Source organism: Cynocephalus volans, chromosome 2, assembly GCF_027409185.1.
Source record: "Cynocephalus volans isolate mCynVol1 chromosome 2, mCynVol1.pri, whole genome shotgun sequence".
Classification (NCBI taxonomy): Eukaryota; Metazoa; Chordata; class Mammalia; order Dermoptera; family Cynocephalidae; genus Cynocephalus; species Cynocephalus volans.
This window is the reverse complement of record NC_084461.1, coordinates 125,277,255-125,290,373: the sequence shown is the minus strand read 5'-3', so window position 1 is coordinate 125,290,373 and position 13,119 is coordinate 125,277,255. Positions and strand designations below refer to the sequence as shown.

Below are 13,119 nucleotides of genomic sequence, written 5' to 3'. Positions count from 1 at the left end.
GTTAAGTGTAGTCTGTGCCTTTGTTTTGCCTAAGCCACATTAGTAAGTTTAATGCTTTGAACCTCATGAAGAGATTTAGTGGTGACCTTTCTAGAATTCAACCTTAGCCACTCCACCCCTAGATAACTCCCACCTTTGCTTCGAAAGCCCCCTTGTAGGTGGTGCAGATTGAGACCCCTCTCTCACAGATTGTTCTTGGGAAAACTCACCCAGCAGTTGGGATAAGAGGTGTGGGCCTTTATACCGCACATGTATTCACAGGGTACCTTCATAGTTATAATAAGGATGCCTGGGGGCACTGTCATGTGATAGTCAAGAGCATGGACTTTGGGATCATAAACAACCTTGGGCGAGTCACTTGACCCCTGGAGTCCCATTTCCTCATATAACGTGGAGCTAATGATGCCGCCTACGTCAGGTTATTTGTGTGATGAAGCACATGGGAACAGTGAACACACAGTGTGTTGCCTGGTAACTACGTACAATGTGATACAGGCTATCACAAGGATCTTTATTTCCTTTACTGTAAAAGGACACAAACTGCTTTAAGTAAACTCAGTAAATCCCCTTTTACTAAGGAGGTAAATGATTAATTTGTTCTTGGCTGAAAAGATAAACCTTTAACTCGCCAACTCCCATAGTGACTGAATTTATAAAAGCGCATGAACTCTAGCATTCCCTGGGAATAATAAATTCTTTTTCTACTCTAAGGGTGTGTATCCTTTGGAGATCACGCAGAAAACAGATGTGTCACTCTTAGGACACAATTGGAGTGCTCCTGCATGGCATCGTTGATAAGCGTGGAACTCTTGCCTCCACCTGCATTAACTACTTTATGTTTTGAATTTTTTTAGATTTAATGCTTCTTCATAACAAGTTGGTGGACCCTTTGTACAGTATCAAAGAGAAAGAAATTGAGAAAAGCCAGTCTTCTAAGAAACCATACAGTGATTAGCTGTGCTGGGACCGAGTATTAAGTACCTTGTAGGGACAGCGGGCCTTCTGGAAATTATCTTTGGGAGAACAGAATTGTATTTCTTGAATCCAGTATGTGGTTACTCCAGATAAGCAGGTGAATTTGATTGTTCTGGGCTGTGAGGCTAGCAGCCTAATGATGGAGTTTAGGTATAAGAATGACTTGTATGTAACTTAATCGGAAAAGAATCTCTGAAAAATGTACTCCATCATTTTGACACCTACCACATCCAGATTAGGGGCTTTTAACTTTTTGTTCTGTCTTGGCCACTGCCACATGGACAACACACTCCCGTCGGGAATTTCTGTCTTTACATGCACTGATTCTCATGTGGGAGGGAATTAAGGGCCCGTGCATATCAGACACAACCTCCTTGGAGAGTCTTGAGAGTCCCTCTTGAGCAGGTCTGCCCCTTATTTGAGATTACAGAATAAGAAAGTCTCTCAATATCTAAAATAAAGACAAGGAAGCAGTCGCTCTGCTCATAACAGGTGCCATGGGAAGAAAACTCTCCCTTACTTCCTTTCCCCTTTGTTTTCCTGCTCTCACAGTGGCCTTCTTATGAACTGGGAGGTCTCCTAGGTGGAGGATCTGCGTGGATGGGCCTAAAAAGGTGGCTTTTGCTGATAAACCCAGAGCCTCAAGCGGCCCAGCCACCTCATACTTCTCTCCCCCAGGGATCCTCCAGCACCCACAGGAGGAAGGCAGAAACCCTTTTCCCACCAGAACCCCGTGTTTTGTCAAAGGTGTCACTATGGCTCCTCTCTTGCACAGACTCATCGGTTAGTAGGAGGTCCACTGGGAAACAGGCACTGCCACAATATCCTTCTTGTATTCAGCTAAGGTGACAGGCTGGGCAAGCAGCTCGAATAGGAGTTTAGTCTCAACAGCAAAGTGCCATGCTCTCCTGCTTCCCTACGAATTGAGTGCCAAGCCAACATGCCAGATGCTTCTAGTAGTTTCCTCACTAAAACTACCCTGCTCTTCTAACCCTACCAGGTCCCCGTGGTGTGGTCTGATGTTCTCAGAACATCAGGAAACACAACCCTTTTGCCATTTACCCTTCACTCCTTGTTCCCAAGAAGGTCTGCTGCTCTGCCCTCTGCTTACTCTCTCAAGCCTTTGTGCTGTGGACACCGCCACCGCTACAGCCTCCTCCCTGTTTTTGTGCCTGTTTGAAGGCAATGCCGCCTCTGTTTCTGGGAAAGGACTTTTAGAGCCTGGCTCAGGCCTCTCTTGAGCTGCTGTGTTTGGTACCAGAGTTTCATCCTTAACTTTTATACGTGATTGTGCTGTCATTGTGTTTGATGCTGATGGATCGATGGACCTGTTTACAAGGTGATGTTTTCTATTAAATCCAATATTTTCAAAGAAAATGTGTCATTTGTGCATTTCCACCACAAAAGTTCAGAAGGTTGTCTGGGCTGACATTTATATAATTTTGGAAATAGCTGATGAGCAAAGCTTCACTCTCAGTCCTCAGAAGAGCTTGCAGGAAGGTCACAACCATAGCAACCATCTCTTGACCTCTGATTCAATCATCAGGGAGAAAAGTAATCAAAAGACTTTATGAAAATGAAGCACCTATGTGAAATAGAGTAGGAATAAACAGATGAGCAATAATTGTCATGTTCTATACTTGAGATCCAAAAAGGATACAGGTGTAAAAATGAGGCAGGTGTGTGATGAGGTATATAAAAACTGCAAAGTGTGGAAAAATACATTTAGTTTGTAAGTCAATGTAATAGAATATATTGGGTCAATACAGGCAATTAAAGAGTACAAGAAGAAACTGGAGGAAAGATTTAATTCTTTAACAATTTTTTTACATGTTCCAGTGTTGAAAACTTTTTTTAGCAATTTTGAGATACAATTTGTGTTCTCTTAAAATTCTTCTGTACTGTAAACCTAAGTCCAATGGTGTTTATTAAGTTTAAGGAGTGTGCAATTCCTCATCACAGTGCATTTCTAACATTCCAGAAAGCTCCCTGCTCCTATCCCAGCCCCAGGTGACCACCGATCTGCTTTGTGTCTACAGATGTAATTTTTCTGAACATTTCATATAAATGGACTCATATGACACGATATCTTTTGTGTCTGGCTTCTTTCACTAAGCAACAACGTTTTTGAGGTTCATCCATATAACACGTAGCAGTAGTCTTTCCTTATCGCTAAATAGTACTGTGTTGTGACAGCATGTCATTCTGTTCATCTAGTCAAGAAGGGTTTACATTTTAAGTAGGTATGTTACAGGAAAAAATTAACTATATTAGAATGAACTGAAAGAGATTTACTGATGACAGTTAAGCTGGAGACATATGTATGAACCTGGGACCTAGAAAACATCTGCTCTGTCTTTCCTACATTGTCATCCTACTACAACCAGTGGTTATGTGGATCAAGTGAGAGGAACATCTCTGGGCCAGCTTGGGCCTCTAATACTACTCAGGGCTCTTTGGAGAAGAGCTATTTATATTTTTGTGGCAGGGATCGCAGTGGGCCAGGAATATCTTATTGCCACAAAAGAAGAGTATTTTCAAAACTGTCTGAGGAAGTGAGTTAAATGGGCTTCCCACTGGCCAGGTTATGACAATTTGATCAAAAAAAGAAATCATAAATACAACAGATCGGAGCAAGTTGAATTTGTAAAACAGCAAGTCTGGTACTCAAAAAGGGAAAGGGTAATATTATCTGTACACAGAGTTGTATTTCAGGAAGACTGGATAGAATGTGTTTAAAGATTTATTACATTTAGTGAAAAGTGGCAGTGTGCTGACATAAATGTCACTTTCCTTCCTTTAAGTATGTCCGTTTATAAAGCAAAGGACACAGGGCCTGGCCCACAATTCTTTGTGTCCTTCCTTCAGGACTCTGCTCAAACAGCATGTGTCAGAGGCATCTTCCCTGATGCTCCAGTATAAAGGAGTGATTCCTGATTCCCTATCCTTCTTGCCCAGCTCTGTTTTCTCAGAACCATTTACCACCTGACACACTTTGTTTCCCACTAAATGTAAGCTCCAAGGAGACAGACTGTGAAATGCTGCTCTATCTGGCCCGCAAATAGTGCTTGATACCTAGTAGGTACTGTCATTTGTTGAACTGTAAGACTGAAGAGGTCCAAATTTGCAAATTTGATTTTGCAGACCTGGGAACCAAAATCCTTACTAGGATGAGATGCTAGTGAAGCATGCATAAGTTTCCAATAGGACATACTGTGACAGTTTAATAACGGGCAAGCAAAACAGAACATGGTGATTGGGACCTCAAGGGAGCCCTCAACAGCAGCTGGCAATCATCCTATATTAATAATCACATCTAGTCCATTTCATCTCCTTGAAGACGAACTCCTGTCTCAAGCCTCTAACCTCTCAACCCCAGCTCTTCTCTCACTTGGTAACCTTGAAAATAGAAGCAAGCAGAGGAAAGTCCATAATGTCCCGCCATCACACACATGCACGTGCCAGCCCTGCTCTCACACTCTGCCCTCGTCCTGTTACCTGCTCTTGGCCAAGCCCTCTCCTTGTGTGCTAGATCCCATCCTCTCTCGCCTCCATGAGAACATCGCTTCGGCAAGGCTCCCCTCTCTCACCTGTAGTCTCAATTTGTCCTCCTCTTCTGGACCACTCCCATCAGCATGCAAAACAAGACTTAAAAACAAAACTTGTATTTGCCCATTTGCCCAGTTAGAGCCTCATTCTTCTGATCCCTTCATAGGGAAATTTCTGGAGTTACCTGTACTCTGACTCTAATCTCTCCCTTTCCACTCTTTATTCTGCTGCAGTAGGCCCCTATTCACATGGATAAAGTCTAAGACACACAGTGGGTGTCTGAAATCAAGGATAGTACCTAACCCTGTACACAATATGTTTTCCCCTATACAAACATACCTATGATAAAGCTTAATTTATAAATTAGGCACAGTAAGAAATTAACTAATAGTAAACGAGAAGGATTTTAATATGCTGTAATAAAAGTTCTGTGAATTTGGTCTCTCTCTCTTTCAAGATATCTTATTTTACTGTATTTACCTATTTGGGACCATGGTCAACCCTAGGTAACAAACTGGTGGAAAGTGGAACCGTGGATAAGGGGGATTACTATATTTCTGTTCCACAGTTACACCTCTTATAATCGTCCCAGAGTTCTTGGATAATATGTTTTGGGGTTTCTTGCATTCCTTTTTCGAGTCTTTAAATTTCACTTTGGGAAGCTTCTATTGACATACGTCAAGCTCTCTGATTCTTTCCCGGCTCTGTTCAGTCTACTGATGAGCCCGTCAAAAGCATTCATTCCCATTACAATATTTTCTTTCTAGCCTTTACTTTGGATTCCTGGAGTTTGCATCTCTTGCTTACATTACCTGACTATTCCTGCATGTTGTTCACTTTTTCCATTGCAGACCTCAGCACATTAATCCCAGTAATTTTAAACTTTCAGTCTGAGCACTCCAAAATCTCCACCACATCTGAGTCTGGTTCTGATGCTCGCATTGTCGCTTCACTTTCTTCCCAGTTAGCATGCCTTGCACCTTCTTAATGAAAGCCAGACATGACGTATTGGGTAATCGGAACCCAGGTGAATAGCACTTTAGTGTGAAGTCCTCTGTTTATCTGGCTAACGGTAAGGCTGTGTTCGATGTTGGCTGCAGCTGTAGGTGTCAGAGGCTTCAGTTTCCCTCAGTGACTTTGTTTTTGTCTCTTCTCTTACTTTGGGTTTTCCTAGAAAGGCTTCCTTACAATAGAATCTGTCTCGAAGCTCTCTCGGTTGTAATCCACTGTTACTATCCTGGGGCCCAACTGATGATATATCATTGGGGAGAAGCAGCATTCTACAATCTTATGATTAAATCTCTGTTGTCTTTTGTTGTTATTGTTAAGTGGCCTAGAGTCCCTGGGCTGGGACCCTCAGAAAACTTTCTTAGCCTTTGTTTTTTCTTCTCTTACGTGAGACAGGAAGGCTAGAGGGTCTTGAGCCATTCAATTGCCCTTATCCTAGGTCAGAGAAAGCTCCAGCAAAGTAGTTTCCCTAAGGGCAGGCCTCTGCCATGCAGAGCAGAAAGCTCTGGGGCTACTTTCACCCTGGATGTATTTCAAAATGGTTCCTTTTCCCCTCCTGCTGCCCAAAGTACAAGGGATTTTTCGATCATCTTCACAGTGAGAAGGTAGATGGTCTCCTTTATATAAAACCCACAAAAGTAGGAGGGTGGGGGGAAAGAGTACTTAGACCAGCTGCCAGTTTATAACTGTCAAGGTAGTGCACACTGATTTGCCAGCAATTCATTTACATCCCAATTACTGCCTCCACCAGCTTGTTTAGGTTGATCTGTATTTTCCTGTCTCTATAGTTTTTATGGTGGAGGTTTACCCTGTGACCTCAATTCTCTAACGTATCCGAGGAAAGTTGCTGATTTCACTTTGTTCAACTTTATTGTTATGAGGACACCCCATTCTTTCTCAAACACACTCCAGACTTTTACCTCCCTGGGCCTGAAACAGCACTTCCCAATTCCCCAGTTACCTCGATATTGACCACTTCAGTCCCAGTGACCTCGATACCGACCGCTTCAGTCGAGTGTTACAGCTCGTACTACTTGACCTATTGGCAGCATCTGACAGTTGATTACTCCGTCCTTCAAACTTGACTTGGCTTCCAGGACATCACGCTCTGCTGGTTTTCTTACGTTACCGTACACTCCATCTCCTTTGCTGGTTCTCCTCATCTGCTTGGCCTCTCAGCATCCGGAGTGACCCGAGAGTTAGTCCTTGGACCTTTCTCTACATACAACTCATTCTCTTGGTAACCACATCCACTCATGGCTTTAAACATCATCTGTACATTGACTCCCATATTTACATCTCTTGCCTGGGTCATTCCCTTGAACTCCAGACTAGAATACCCAAGGGCCTATCTAACATCTCCACTGGGATAACTATCGGGCATCTCAAACGTATCTATTCATAACTGAATTCCTGATCTTCACCCTCAAACCTGCAGGTTTCTCCATGTCAACTGCTCAAACCTACCTAGAAGTCAACCCTGATGCCTCACTTTCTCACACTGTACATCCAGTACATCAGTAAACTAGTTTTACCTTCAAAGTAAGGACAGGATGTAACCTGTTCTCAAGAGTCCAACTGCTGGCACACTGGTACAAGCCACTGCACTTCTCACCTGAGGTACTGCAAATGGCCTCCTGACTAGTCTGTTCCCACCTTGCTCACCCTACCATTAAAATATAAGCCAGACCTTGTCACTCCTGCTCAAAGGCCTCCAATGGCTCTCCATCTCAGAGTAGAAGCCAAAGTTCACACAAAGCCCACATGGTACGCAGCACCGCCCACCAGCATCCCAGCTCTTACTACTCTGCCTTCCTCGGTCTGCTTCAGCCCTTACTGGCAACCATGCTGTTTCTGGAGCCCTGCAACGTGCACCTGTCCAAAAGGGCCTTTTCCCTTGCTGTCCCTCTGCCTGGGATTCTCACCTCCCACCAATCTATGAGGTTCCCTCTTGTACTGCTGAGCCTTTGTTCAAGTGGTATCTTGACACAATCTTCCCCACCATTTAAATTTCCAACATTGCCCTGCCTCCCTTAACTCCCTATTCCTTCCCCTACTTCTCTCCATGGCACTAGTCTTCTGATGAACCATGTAATTTCCTTATTGTCTCTCTCCCCGCACCAGACTTTAAGTTCCACAAGGGCAGGGAGGTTATGTGTTTTATTCACTGCTGCATTCTCAGCACCTAGAAAAATAGTGAGGCCCGTTGTGAGGTGCTCAACAAATATTTGTTAAATGAGTGAATTATTCTAGGAAATACAATAGGTTACAAGATGTGGAATGTCATAAGACACACAATCACTTTTTAAATGTATATGAATTTACGTTGTGTTAGTGAAGTTGAGATTGTTTTTCTTTTTGGTGGCTGGCCAGAGCAGGGATACAAATCCATGATCTTAGTGTTATCAACACCAAGCTCTAACCAACTGACTTAAACAGCCAGCTGTAGTTGTTTTTCTTTTTTGGTTTGTTTGTTCTTATAATGAAGAGAAAAAAAGACATCCAAGCAAGGAAAAGAAGTAAATGTGCAAGGGCCGGCCCGTGGCTCACTTGGGAGAGTGTGGTTCTAGTAACACCATGGCCACAGGTTCAGATCCCTATATAGGGATGGCCGGTTAGCTCACTTGGGAGAGCGTGGTGCTGACAACACCAAGTCAAGGGTTAAGATTCCCTTACCGGTCATCTTTTTAAAAAATAAATAAATAAAAATAAGTAAATGTGAAGACTTTGTACTTAGAAACTTTGGCATCAGAATCTCACTAAGTTTTCAATCGTACAATTTCCTCCAAAGCATCCTCTGGCTCAGAGAAGTATGTGAATACTTGTAGTGTAAATCTTCAGCTGACATGAGTAACTGTAAAAAATCTAAAGCATGGGTGCTGAAAGTTGATAATTATCATAAAGATTTGTTAAGAACATCCCCTAAAGGTCCTGTAGCCAGCTTCTGACAACAGACCTTCAGCCTGACTTGTTGGCTGATTTTTTTTATTAAGTCAAAGTTTAGGGAGCAGACTATTTGACTACTCTTACTAGTATCAGAGGGCACCAAAGTGTTCCAATTCCTTGGTCCTACTTAGAAGCTTCATATATAATTTAATTTCCTTACTTCAGAGGCTGACAGTAAATGCTACTATTAGGAGTGACACTTTGCTAAGAGTGTAACAATTGCATACGATGTCAACTATGGTTTAAGTAGCCTTAAATTTTCATAACAGCATTGCAGGTTTCATTAGATGCCATTCTGTCTACCATGGTATAAAACAAAATACTATTCCTTTCTTAACCACTTACTGTATTTTTATAACAGGGAACTGCTGCCACCTTCTGGTGATGCTTATGACAAAGTTAATGGTGGGAGATTCAAATACCAGTCAACATTTTGAAATTCCCTTTCAAAGGAGACAGCCATATAAATCGCTTGGTGATTACCTTATCTGATTAACTCTCATTACTCTGGACAGAAAAATAAATAGGAAGTATATTAAGGGATTTCTAATGTACACTATAACCCTCTACTACTAAAAAATGATCTGGCTAACAGTGCTATCGTTCTGAGAACATGGCTTCTGAGTCTTTTTTCAGTTAACCAACTGAAAGAGATGTGTGCATGTGACACACTTCAGTACTTTGCTTAGATAGCAGGCTAATCGTCTCACATCAGTGCAGTCTCATGGGTCAAGCTGACCCACAGAAGAGTATGAGCAAACTTGTCCAGCGTTTTCATGAAGCTGAGCAAGAAAATAACCATAACAGGTAAGCAGCCAAAAATTACATACGCAGCCAGTGGAGTGTCCTGAGAAGTACCTGATTTAAAGCTACAAAAAGACCTCAATCAAAAACAATTTCTTTAATTTACTGAGTCTGCTAGGATTAGGTAATCAGTCTTCAAGAAAAATTTTTCTGCTCCCGAACAATCCAGGTGCTTCAAGATCCAGTGGATGTTTATAGAACACTAGTAATAAAAATGGATGGGACAACCGTGACAGCCAAGAGCAGTCTAAGGAAACATGATTCCTAAATGCAATACTGTGGTATCTCATTAAACGGATGGGACCCTGGAACAGAAAAAGGACATTAGGAAAAAAACTCAGGAAATCTGAATAAAGTATGGACTCTAGTTAAAAATTATCTATCGGTATCGGTTTACTGATGTTACAAATGTACCATACTAATGTACGATGTTAATAATAGCAAAAATTAGGTATGGGCTATATGAAAACTCTCTGTACTATCTTTGCAGTTCTTCTGTAAAGCTAAAAATATTCTAAAATAAATCGTTTCTTTGAAAAAAAGGATGCAACAAGATGTATCTCAATTGACAAAGGCAGGGTCTTAAGTTACTTCAATCATATACTTAAAAAGTCACAGAGCCTCTATTTTGACTTAAAAAAAATAAGTTATTATAGTTTATTGTCATTTATCAGTTCTAGATCCAAACCTTTTATATAAAATCAAGAGACATGACCTCTCCAAATTCCAACCAAAAGGAACACTGAGGTTCATATCAATTTACAGCAAATCTCAGTCACTTGGAAAAAGGGCCTTCATGAAATTAAGTCAGGTACAAAACACTTTATTCTATCATACACTTTCTTGAAACAACCACTTCCCACAAACTCAGTTGTGTCACAGGGCATTTGGAGAATTACCCAAATTTTTCATCTCACTCAGAGACAAAAATACTCAACCAAAACTACACCATCTTATATCTGGCCCAAAACTCATGCCTCAAAAATAAGACTTTACAGCTCTACAGTCTCCATTAAAATTGAGGTAAGAAGAGTTTGTAGTTTAGGAAGAAAGAAATACTCAGGTGAACAAACAATTCTTTAAGACTAAACACCTGTGCTGTGCTTTTAAAATTATAATTGGAAAAAAACCCTCCCATTTCTTTCATAAAACTATATTTTAAAGGCTTCTTTCCTACTTCCACATCATCAACATAATGTACAATTTAAAATACAATGATCTCTTGCAAACGTCAACTAGCTCATGAACCAAATTAGAGCTTCTGAGTGGCTACTACTCAAAAAATCTGAATTAAACTCCTATTTGATCACAGAAGTCACTCTTCTCAGGTATATACCCTATAACTAATTTTTTAAATTTCCATTTCTTATCTTCAACTTATTATCAATTTAACATTGGCTGTTAAATAAAACGTGCAGAATGGAAGTCCCTGAAACTACTTGGTTTAAACAAAATCTGGGCCCTAACCCCTAAGCTCGCTCACTAGCCCAGGTTAAGAGAAGGTGCTGTTCCATGACTTTCTTCTCACATAAGAATATGTTATATGCCAAACAGACTTTTGAATTGTGACCAGTTGCCTTGGAGACAGAATAGCAGCAACGCTGTTATAATTTTAAGGTGATTTCTTAAATTGTTTTTATTTTTAAGATTAAGCATCCTTAGTGACAATCCAGAACACAGTCCTTGCTGCCTCTTTGGACACACACATCTAAAACAGTGAAAACTGATTCCTCAACTTTCTATGACAAGGTAGCAAAAAAGAACATGTACACAAGTTGCAGTGGAATTCTGCTGTCTCTTTTTCAAAAAACCTTATTCTGCTACCAAGCCACTCACCAAGCCATAAGCAAACACAATTTTTCAAAAATCCAACAAAACCCAGAAATAGGAATCTAGGTATCAAGCCAAAATGCTCACCCAAAACACTGCTGTTGCAAAAGAAGGTAAGAAGCCAAATTCTCATAGCTATTTAGAGAAAACCTTCAAAAAAGAATTCAGAAAGCACTGGAAGTACAGTGGTGTGAACATGTTCGAAAGGCAGATAATTAAAGAATGTTTAGTTCGTTCAGCTGGGGAATATATTAGACTTTCTCCTGTTTCAGAGAGGAAATAAAAGCAAGTACTGCTGGATAATAAAAGCAATTAATACTAAAATTGTCCTTCCCAACAGAAAGTAGGGTGAGGGTAAAGGGAGAGAAGATGGAACAAAAGGTAGCAAAGGCAAGTCGTTTTGAATCCAGGCTCTACTGACCGGGAAAGTTGAACAGGGCTGAAATTCTTCTGAGCCAGTATCATTAAATCCTAGATTTGGCTCTAAACCAGTGGACTGTATACCCCACTAATAAATATCAAGTACCCACAGTGTGTGTGGTATTAAAAAATACTTTTAAAATTATTATAATGTTCTATTCTGAAAAGCAGTAGATCAAAATGACACCGGGGCATGCAGTCAGTTATAGAGTAAAGGGCTTCCCCCAAAGAGAGAATTAACTTTGCAGAAATTTAAGTTGGAAGAAATGTGAGTAACATAGACTAAAGGAGATCAGGTCCCAGTCCATTTTTAATAAGGTTTCTACCCTCCCCAGTGGTAAGAAGTAGTACTGAGGGGGCACCAACAGAATGTCTTAAAGGGATGTTTCTCAGAGACAAAAAGATCTATAATTTTAACTCTTTAACCCCTCCTTACCTACAGCTTGGGAAGGAAAATAAATATTCAATTTTTAACTATTCAGAGCTTTGGGCACATTATAATATTTAATATTCTGTAGTTTTCATTTTCTGAAACTTTGGTTATAATTTTTCTTATTTTATGTTACAGTGAAAAAATGTATGAATGTGTCTTAATCAGTAGTACTACATGAAAATATAAACCTGTTCTTCCATATCTTCTACACTGAAAGAGTGAATGAATGGCACCCTATATATCCTGCAAGGTTGCTTTGTGCACTGGATGAAAGACTAGGGCAAACTATTCTGTTTCCGTATCTTGAGTAGAACGAGGAAACTAGTCTTCAATCTCATCTTCCCAAATATCTCCATTAACATCCATAGCAGGGAACAACCTAGAAGCATAAAAAAAGATACATTTTTATCCACTTGGTCAAAACTGAATATAATTTGTCTTTCCTTGTCTCAAAAATATTTTCTGCACTCTTCTGATAACATCCTTATACATCTTTTCTTTTCCTTTAATCTCTCCATTGAGAAGATCTGAAATTTAGGTCACCCTGAATAAGATGCCTTAAATTTGCAAAAACAGCCCTTTTAGGATCCAGACGAACTCTCTAGGGCCACAGATAAACAGTAAGGAGGATGGGTATCACAAAACTGATGCTCAATATATACAATATGTGGAATAAGACAAGATCTCAGAAGCGAGGCAATCTAGATGAAGCTGAACTCTTTCAAGACACTGTAACTCTACATGCTAGTCATCACTCCATTGTCTATCTCCACAGTCTTTGCACTCTCCATTTGTACAATTTGTCTTCAATTTGTCTTCCTTCCCTTATGTTACCTAAAATTCATGCAATTTCCAACATTAGATTTCCAAAAGTTCACGGGCAGGGCTTATTTCTTCAATTTCTCTGATAGTTTGAGAACACAAATGACTGGGATGCTCTACAGATACCCATTAACAAGATCATCAACTGATGCTTTAATTGGAGAGCTGCTGGAGAACTGGACATTCACATTGTGCGCAGGAATCACCCCACAGATTACTTACTAATAACAAAATGGAAAACTCACCTTTACAATAAATCAAATGATAGAACTAATTATCATACTAACACCCCATATTGGCTAGACACCAAGAAAAAATTGAAAAACAATTCT

General features: G+C 40.4%; 1 protein-coding gene across 4 annotated transcripts in view; it reads right to left on the bottom strand.

The window, feature by feature from the left end:
* Nucleotides 1–2,812: 2,812 nt before the first annotated feature.
* The window catches only part of LOC134369178 (E3 ubiquitin-protein ligase RNF14), a 33,464-nt gene continuing 23,157 nt past the window's right edge, over nt 2,813–13,119 (bottom strand). For all 4 annotated transcript variants that reach the window (XM_063085399.1, XM_063085398.1, XM_063085400.1 and 1 more), the window contains one exon: nt 2,813–12,344. In XM_063085399.1, coding sequence (XP_062941469.1) covers nt 12,287–12,344 — 58 coding nt within the window. In that variant the 3' untranslated portion in view covers nt 2,813–12,286. The remainder of the gene's footprint in view (nt 12,345–13,119) is intronic.